The sequence below is a fragment of the Jaculus jaculus genome, chromosome 13 (genome assembly GCF_020740685.1).
Source record: "Jaculus jaculus isolate mJacJac1 chromosome 13, mJacJac1.mat.Y.cur, whole genome shotgun sequence".
Taxonomy (NCBI): Eukaryota; Metazoa; Chordata; class Mammalia; order Rodentia; family Dipodidae; genus Jaculus; species Jaculus jaculus.
The window spans coordinates 3,413,692-3,423,358 of NC_059114.1; the positions used below are offsets into that span (position 1 = coordinate 3,413,692).

Below are 9,667 nucleotides of genomic sequence, written 5' to 3' on the forward strand. Positions count from 1 at the left end.
TCTATTTGGGGGAGGAAGTTGAGGTAGGGTCTCACTCTAGCTCAGGTTGACCTGGAATTCACCATATAGTCTCAGGGTGGCCTCAAACTCACAGTGATTCTCCTACCTCTGACTCCAGAGTGCTGGGATTAAAGGCATGCACCACCACGCTTAGTTTATTTATCTCTTTTAGCAATAGTTGGTATCATTCACTGGAAATTTGGAAAGCTAGGCATTTTCCTCAGCATAAATTTGTGGACACACTAAACATCCTAATGAATGTGTCACCTAAAGTATATTGATTTCTCTGGGCTATTTTAACAATCATAAGAAAAAAACACCAACCCAAATATGTGTTCACTCTGAATTGTCAGAAAACCTGTGATTAATGTTGTTTAAAAACCCAAACCCTCATTTAATAACTTTTTCATAAACAAATTTTAACCATGCATGTAAAAGAAAGTACTAAGCCAGATAGCTTAGACACTAGATATTTAAACAGAGTCCTTCAGGTGCTCTCACTATGCTGTGCAGGAAGGAAGCAGATGGCAACCGTGGTGAGTTCAGGGCAGTGTATTTCAGTAAACTCTGAGCTGAGTTATAAACAATGAACATTGAACAGCAGGTAGCTATGGAGGGTGGTGGTTCAGCAAAGACCAGTTAAGGATGTTATTATGTATGTTCTTGAGCTAAGGTAACTGCCAATGTTACACTTATTTGGTATAGGTTAAATAATTAAAAAAATAAGTTTGCTGTAGGTAGAATGCCAAATTAAGGAAGACAGAATCCTGACCGACAAGTAAAAGTATATATGTTTGTAAGAGGTGAAATTGATGGAACTAATCTGTACCTCAAGACTTCATTTTTGGTAGCCAGGTGCGCATACCTTTAATCAAGCACTCAGGAGACAGAGGCTGAAGGATTTCTGTGAGTTTGAGGCAAGCCAGAAACTATGTAGTGAATTCCAGGTCAGTATGGGTTAGCATGAGACCCTTCATTGAAAAAGAAAAAAGATAAAGGAAAGAAAGAGAGAGAAAGAAAGTTACTTTGAACTCTAGCATACAAGGAGAAAACAAATGATGACATCTATAAAGTGGTCACACAACACAGTAAGATCATCAGGAAAGCTTGATTCCTAGGCTGGAGCACTTCAGACTGAGAAAATATCTAGACTTTACAGTCCTTAAAAGATGAAACACATAATCAGGAAGATGTCTTAAGTGGAGTGCCTAAGAGCAGACCCTGAGGTGGGAGCTGCTCTCTTGGTGCCCTGGTGGTAAAGAAACTAAGAATAAGAACACACTAAGTTGGAGGAAAGACAGAACTGAGCCTCAGTGATTCTGCCCAGCCAGAAGAGTGGAGCACAAATTTCCCAACAGAGTTAGTGTCACATTGAGGACAGGAGGAAGGGCCTCTTTTATTCTCCTGTGTCACTAACTTCTATGTCACTGATGGCCCGAGAACCTGGGGAGAAGCATATGCCACACAGTGTCTCCTGAGACTACTGCATTGGTCTCACCTCCATCTCATGTGTGATGCCTGCATGTGGGGCAACCAAGACAAGTACAATGATGGTCCAGTGCACATGGCATCATGTATGAGATGAGAAGAGTAAAAAGGAAGGAGGCAGCTCAACTGACACTCAGGATCAGTAAGTGATGCCTCGTACTTAAGACTTTCTCTGGGAAGCTAATAAGCAAAGAAATTTCAGAAATGAGGGGCACCAAGAAGGTTCTTCTGGAAAGGCAGGTAGATGCGTGTGCTGATGAGGTGTGTCCAATATGTGTTTATCAAAAACCCCATGTCAGAGGGGACAGTGGGAGCAAGACAAATAGAGGAAAATGAGAATGAACATGATCAGTAGCCTGCTAGGAAAAAGCCCTGTGCATTGATATATTTCAGAAGCCATTCCTTGCAGGAGAATGAATGCAGGATTTTACTCATGTTTCCCAGATCATTTCTCATGGTTCTAAGCAGAAAATCAGAAGATGATATGGAACAACCTCATCCGGACAACAATCTTTCCTTCCCTTAATGGACCTGGAATTATGGGGAATATCCTAATATTTGTGAGACATGCATATATTTTGGTCATGGGAACTGAGAGAAAACCCATAGACCTCATCCTCATTCACCTGGCATTTTCCAATCTGGCACTGATTTGTAACATAGAAATTGCAGATATGTCCACAGTATTTCACTGGAGGAACTTACTAGGTGAGGCTGGTTGTAAAGTTGTGATTTTCCTGGGAAGGCTGGCTCGAGGACTCTCCATCTGCACCACCTCTCTCCTCAGCATGGTCCAGGCTGTCACCATCAACCCCAGGATGACCCCGTGGAGAAAACTCAAACCACAGACTGCAGGGCAGGTTCTTCCCTATCTCCTCCTCTTCTGGATCTTTAACTCTCTGATAAGCTCCAACATGGTGTACTCTATCACAGCGGTCACTAATGTGAACACATCTGGAGTTCACATGTATGGTGGGTACTGCTATATGGCTCCATCCAGCCTAATAGTGAAGTGGTTTTTCATCTGTCTCATGGCTCTTCGTGATGCCATATTTCAGATTCTCATGGGCTGGAGCAGTGCCTCCATGGCTCTCCATCTGTATAAACATCACAAACGTGTCCTCTACCTTCATAGCTCCAAGTGTGCAAATAATTCCAGCCCAGAAATCAGAGCCACACAGAGCACTCTCATTCTCATGGCCTGTTTCCTATTCTTTTATTGGGTAGATTTCATTTTCTCATTCTACTTAGGTTCCATACTTACATATGATTCCATACTCTTAATGATTAACCTTTTTTTACAAGTTGGTTATGCTGTTTTTAGCCCATTTATCCTTATTAGCAGATATTCCCATGTTGCTAAAGACTAGTGTACTGAAAACACTGAAATCATATTTGATACCCATTTCTCTATGTACTGATATTATAAACATGAAGAATTGCAAAGAAAAAAGGAAAAAGAAAAAAATTGCTTGGCCGTAATTTTTTAAATAGTATTTTATAAGTAATCGATTTTGTAATGTAACTGAGTCTTAGTCCCCTTGCCTGTGTACTGAATGGCAAGCATCTTCATACCATATATTCCCTTAAGTTCTCACAAGTCTAAAAATAAAAACTAGTTAAGGACAACAATAGTGGGTTTCCTTTTTTGTAAGCTTTTTGTTTGGTGGATGAGGAGGGGACACATTTACAAAGCTGATACTCAGCAATCTAGACAAGTTTAGCACTTCCAGTAAATTGGAAAGACAATGTCTTATGACATCCAGTCCAAAACCCCCATGATGTGCCTTTCGGTTTCTTCTTTGTACTGGGAACGCTGCTGCCAGAAATTCATATTTTTTTCCCAAAGCCAGAGCATAAAAGCAAGTCAGGAAGGAGGGGTCAGGGCCTTCCTTCACGCAGGGGGCTCGCAGGGCAGCGCGGACGTGACCCGGAGGAGCTGACCCCGCAGGCAGGCGGCACAGCAGAGTCCATCCGCGCCCGGTGGGCGTCGCTGCATCCAGAAGCGCTGAGGACGCCGGTGACCATCACCGCGGTCACACACTTTGCACCACGGCGCGGACCTGGCCGTGCCGACGAAGAGCGCGGGGACGAGACTCCCTTCCAGGCTCCGCGAGCAGCGCGCGGGGAGGCTGAGCTCAGGGCCTCGGCTCACTGCCCGGCAGCCCCGCTCTCCGCCGCCCGCAGCCCGCCTCGCATGTCCGGTCACTGCTCCCGAGATCAGGAGAGGAACTTCGGGTTCTGGGCGTCCCCCGGACGCGGACGCGCGTGGCGGAAACCTAAGGACCGTGGTGGAGACACGGGCGGCGCCGCGTTTCCCGAGCATCGGCCGCGCAGCGTGCGGGACGGGCTGAGAGCGCGCGGGGTCCCGGAGCTCTGGGCCTGAGACCTGGGCTGGGACGTCCTGAATTGGGTCTCAGGAATTCTGAATATCTCCTTGTAAAGTTAACTAGGATTTTAAAAACATGTGCGCTAAGACTCGTGGTTCAGTTGATTCTGGAGGACGTGGAGGGGAGGTGCACGTACACCCCAGACATTTCCCAACGTCAGTGCAGCACTGGCTTGGCAAGCTGGCAATGGAAAAGGGCATGGTCCGCCTCAAAATCAGCATCTTTCCAGAAAGTGTTCACTCTCTGCTTGCTTTAGTACTTCCGCAGAGAGGGATCACCCGTCCTTCAGTCACAGCGTGTCATTTCAAAAGTATTTCTCAGCTCGGTCCATTTATGGTTATTCTGAGATTAAACGTGGAAATTTCTCTCATTTTGTGCTTAACCCTTATTAGCACTTTGAAGAGTTTTGAGTCTCCCCAGTACTCACTGGCGTCTGAATACAGAAATTTGAGAGCAGAATTAATATATGAGCATCAGCATAAATATTTAGAAGGCATTTTGGTGGGCATAATATAACCACTTAGCCAAACAAGAGAAGAAACTTCCCTCATAGGGAAGTATGACCTTCCCAGCCTACAAAATTACCAAAAGAAAACACAGAGGGAACTCTGCACTTTAGTGCATGGCTTTTTTTTTTTTTTTTTTTTTTCCTTCTTCTTTGAGGTGGTATGTTGGTATAGCGGAGGCTGACTTGGGATTCACTATGTAGTCTCAGGGTGGCCTTGAACTCACGGTCGTCCTCCTACCTGTGCCTCCCAAATGATGGGATTAAAGAAAGGTGTGCATCACCATGCCTGGGTTAGTCTGTCACTTTTGGTTGTGATTTCAAAATCACGGTCAACAAACACAAAGGCAGACAAGCAGGATGACTCCACACCAAAGCTCTGCACAGCCAAGGGAGCAAAAAAGGAAAGAGACTGACAAACACCACCCCCCTCCCCCCCACATCCCGGCCCGGACAGGATGGGAGAAAGGATCCCAAACTGCATCCTGAGGGCTGAATTTCCAGTAAGTCCAAAGTCTCTTTCATGTGCAGGGCAGCATTACTTCCAACTCCAAGATACAGGATCAAACTGAGCGTCCATCCACAGACCGATGGACAAAGAAAACCTTGCACTTGCACAGTGGACGCTGCTGAAGCGGTTGTAATAAGGAGTCCCTGTCACGTGCAACCCCAGAGATGAAGCTGGAGGACGTGGTGTGGTGGCTTAAACCAGGTTCAGGGTGACAAGTCCACATGACTTCACGGGCAGTGTTGAATCTGGCAAAGTCGAGCTCACGGTGGAGAGGAGAATGGTGGTGACTAAGCGCCGGAGTGGAGAGAGCTGGAAATTAATTACTGTGAATGAATTGATCTCAGTTTGTATATGGGTCAAACCATGTGGTTCCCTGTACCACTTGCCAAAACACTTACAAAATGGATATCTATACAAGACGCAAAAGCAGCCTCACAGGGTGTTTCCGTAGTGTAGTGGTCATCACGCTCGCCTAACACGCGAGAGGTCCCCGGTTCGAAACCGGGCGGAAACACGCTTTTTTTTTTTTTTTTTTTTTTTTGAGGTAGGGTCTCATTCTGCCTCAGGATGACCTGGAATTCACTATGTAGTCTCAGGGTGGCCTCCAATTCGTGGTGATCCTCCTACCTCTGCCTCCCAAGTGCTGAGATTAAAGGCGTGCGCCATCACGCCCACCTTACACGTTTACTTTTGCACCATGGAGGCTTCCTGACCTGCTGGGCTGGCACAGCTGCAAAACCAAAGTTACTTCTGCCGCCTCTAGGGGCCAACATCTATCCCGGACCTGGGTCGTGGGATTTGAAAGCAACAAGCTTTCCCAATGTTCACTTCTTTCTAGTTCTCTTTTCTTGTCCCGGAGAGAAACGGCTTTTGAGCAGACAGCTGGCGAGCGAACTCCCAGAGCTGCACGAAGGGCCTTGATCTTCCTGCGCGGGGCTTCGGGGCCTGGCGGGAATGCTCTGAGACGAGAGCGGCCTTCCGCGGCGGGGGATTAGCTCAGGCGGTGGAGCGCTCGCTTAGCATGCGAGAGGCAGTGGGATCGACGCCCACATCCTCCAGGTTTTACACCTTGGGTCTCCCTCCTGGGGCCTCCAGGTCGGATTACACATCCTTCGAAGACAACCTTTTCTTAGTGGCGCCCAAACTGATGGAGAAAGAACAGAGCTGACTGGGACTGGGGTGCTTGACACACTGCGAGCGGGTGACATGGCACGGGACAAGTTCTCAAGCGACGCTAATTACTAAAATGCGTCCTGTGAACATTTTCATCACCACGAGACCTGAACAAACATGGGATCTGACTTTAGCGCATAGTCCTGCGTGTTTTCTGCACCCACAATTCATCCACTAGCATTCGTTCACCAGGCGTTGAGAATCTCCCTGTGCTCCAGGGGTCACGTCCCCTCCATCTGCTCCGGTGTCCACTGTAAACGCTTGTCGAGGCCTGTAGAATGGGGTGGACGGTGTTTTCTCCTCCTCGAGGACTGGACGAGGTGCTTCAGGCGTCCACGCTGCTGTCGGGCAGCAGATAGAACAAAGTGGACGAACCCCATTCGAACCCCATCCTCGGCCGCTAACTGTCCCACGACGCCAGCTTCCCACTTCCAGCCTCTGTGAGATCAAAACTGAAAACCTTTTCCTAACACCCCTCAGTGCTCCAGCCGTCTGCCCAGGGCTCTCCGGAAGGTTTTCAGCCATCACAGTCTCCCCCACCCCCCCCTCTCTCTCTCTCTCAAGGGTCTCCTGCTCCAGCCATGTCCGTCCCTGCCCTCCCCCGTCCGCGCGCTCTGCGCACACGCGCGCATCCCGTGCACCGCGCAGGGCTTCTCCACGCGAGGACCCCGTCCACGCAGCCGCCGCCCAGCGCGCTGACCCCTGCCCTGTGCCGCACCTCCATCCCTACTCCTTGCTGGTTGGGGTTTTGGTTTATTTTATTTGTTGTCGCTGTTCTGTTTCTGTGGACCTGTGTGACTTCTGCAGGACGCCCCCGCGAGCCCGCGAGCCCCACCATGGAGGGAAAGTGAAGGGTCTCGTGTGTCGTTTCCGTAGTGTAGTGGTTATCACGCTCGCCTCACACGCGAGAGGTTCTCGGTTCGAAACCGAGCGGAAACATTCTGGCTTTTTGGCTCGTTTTCCCATGGGAATGTGGAACTCCCGTTTCTCCGCCTTCCTTCTCCTCCTCCCAGCAGCTCTGGCTCAACCTTTGGCCCTATCAAGACAGCCCCGCCACGGGACCCCGACGCCCCAGGTGGACCTTCCCGAGCGAGGACTCACTTTCTTCTGCTGCTGATGGGAACCTTGAAGTCTTGGGAAAGTGACAGTCTACCCTGTGCGACTTTCTGTCCTCTCTGGATGTCCAGGGCCATCATTGGACCATTGTCGGTTCTGCACTAAGGCCCGGGGTCCTGGCTGTGCTACAGGGAAGAAAGGACAGTGACCGCTCAGCTGAGCTGTGCTTGCTGACCAGGGACACTGCGATCCTACAGCCCTGTGTGTCCACTGGTGTCTGCTGGGCTGAGCTGGGTGGGTGAGCCCTGTGCTTGCTGACCAGGGACACCGTGTGCAGACAGCATGTATCCTGCAGACCGTGTGTCCACCGGGAGCCTGAGACGCGCTTCTTCACGTCGCAGACATCATTCGCTTGTGTGGACCTTCAAAGGAACTGGGAGGCCAGCGCAGCTGTCGCAGGCCTGAAAAAGGCGAGGCGGGGAGCAAACCTGGGACTCAGACCCTGGCCGCAGCGCTTGGAGCGGCCGCAGAGCCAGGCCAGCATGAACAAGGAGAGAAAGGACCACCGGGGCATGGACGAGGGGAGAAGTTCAAAAGAAGCCAAGACACAGCAGATCCAGACTGCCTTTGTCTATCAGCCCCCGGGCTTGAAGTTCCAGCCAGAAACACTGAAATGTTGGGCCCTTCACGACCGCCAAAGGGCAGCCGAGGTGACACGGCGGCACACTAGCCTGGACCATGGGCAGAGCAGGGGACATTGTTTGCGAGAATCCGAGTTGGGGCACTGAAGTTTCTGCCGACCCTTACTCCCCACTTGCGTGCCTTTTAGTGGAATTGCTTCGCACACGAGGCCTCAGTTCAAGCCTCATGGCAGCAATTTTGTTTGTTTGTTGTTTTCTTTTTCGAGGTAGTGTCTCGCTCTAGCCCAGGCTGACCTGTAATTCACTCTGTAGTCTCAGGGTGGCCTCGAACTCGCGGCGATCCTCCTACCTCTGCCCCCTGAGTGCTGGAATTAAAAGCGTGCGCCACCACACCAGGCTCGCGATTTTTTTTTTAAATTGCTGAAAGCGTGGGGAACTACCTGACAGTATATCTGACTTCATGTATTACTAATTATTAATTTTATAATTAATAAGTTTAACATGTTAAGTACTTATTACTAATTATGAATTTTTAAAAGGTATTTCATTCATTCATTTATTTATGAGACAGAGAATGAGAATGGGCTTCTAGCTACTGCAAATGAACTCCAAAAGCATGCCTCAACTTTTGTATCTGGCTTAAGTGAGTACTGAGGAAAGGAACCTAGGTCCTTAGGCTCTGCAGGCAAGCACCTCAACCTCTAAGCCATCTCTCCAGCCCTAATTATTTTTTTAATATTTATTTTTATTTATTTATTAGAGGCAAAATAAGCGGGCCAGGGCCTCTAGCCACTGCAAAGATACTCCAGAGGCATGTGCCACCATGTGCATCTGGCTTATGTGGGATCTGGGCTTCACAGGCATGTGCCTTAACCGCTAAGCCATCTCTCCAGCCCTAATTATTAATTTTTTAATGTAACGGAGCTAGGCAAGGCATATGCCTGGATAGCTAAGAGTACAGAAGGTTAGAAAACTGTCAGGAAAAAATTTCTACCAGAAGAAAGTTTAGACCGAACCCATCCATTGGACAAGCGAAGTGTGGATGGAAGGCTGTCGTTTTAAATGGGACATTTCCTTCAGTCCAGAAAGGAAGGAGAAATGAAGAAAGGACAGGGTTCCTGTGGGTGGTGGCGCTGGTTATTTAGTGCAGAACTGTTCTCAGCTCCATCACCTGCTCTTCCCTCCAGAAGAACCCTGGGTAACATGTAAATTCCAGTGCCTGTTCTCTGGCACGGAGCATGAAACGTATAAAAACAAAGTGGCCAGTACGGGGATCGAACCCGCGACCTTGGCGTTATTAGCACCACGCTCTAACCAACTGAGCTAACCGGCCAGACAACTGCTGTTATCCCAGCTCGTCCTACAGATACTAGAAGGTGAATATTATTTTATTGTTTAAGGAATTGTGGTTTCGTTTTGTTTGTAAGTTTATCTTGGAGCTGGGAAAATGGCTCTCTGTCTCTCTCTCTCTCTCTCTTTCTCTCTGTCTCTGTTCTTTCAGAGTTCAGAATCTTTCTAGAAATAGAATTCTGCAAAGGGGAACAAGGTCCCTGAGCCGGCGACGAAGGACGCGGGCTGGTTCCGGGGACGCTCGGGACACCCAGGGCACCGCCAGCCCCGCCCGCGCCAGGCTCCGCGGGCTCCAGGGAAGCGCGCTCGGCTCCTCTGCGCGCCGCCGCCGCCGTTTTCTGACGTTTTCCCTAAGGCAACCATCGACCCTCACCCATCTCCCCACATGCACCAAATTCCCATTTTCACGGAATTCACGGGGCCGCTCCCGGGCTTCTAGTGTGGAGCATCTGGAGGAACCTTCCCGGGCGGTTCCCGCCCAGCCTGACTCCGGGTAGGCCGTCCTCTCTCCTCTCCACTCCTTCTTGCTCCTCCCTCCTCTCCCCTCCCTTCT

The 9,667-nt window shown here is 49.4% G+C and overlaps 1 protein-coding gene and 3 non-coding genes across 4 annotated transcripts; 3 read left to right on the forward strand and 1 right to left on the reverse strand.

Annotated features, from left to right (window-relative positions):
• Positions 1 to 1,967: 1,967 nt before the first annotated feature.
• Positions 1,968 to 5,889, forward strand: LOC101617099 (putative vomeronasal receptor-like protein 4). The gene is made up of 2 exons (XM_045132842.1): positions 1,968 to 2,835; positions 5,591 to 5,889. Exons 1-2 carry the CDS (start codon positions 1,968 to 1,970, stop codon positions 5,887 to 5,889), a joined length of 1,167 nt encoding a protein of 388 aa, XP_044988777.1.
• On the forward strand, positions 5,336 to 5,408 carry Trnav-aac. The gene has a single exon. It is a non-coding gene; the product is annotated as a tRNA-Val (tRNA).
• Positions 5,890 to 6,933: 1,044 nt separating the features above from the next.
• On the forward strand, positions 6,934 to 7,006 carry Trnav-cac. Its single transcript has one exon. It is a non-coding gene; the product is annotated as a tRNA-Val (tRNA).
• Positions 7,007 to 9,023: 2,017 nt separating this feature from the next.
• Trnai-aau lies at positions 9,024 to 9,097 on the reverse strand. The gene has a single exon. It is a non-coding gene; the product is annotated as a tRNA-Ile (tRNA).
• Positions 9,098 to 9,667: the final 570 nt, after the last annotated feature.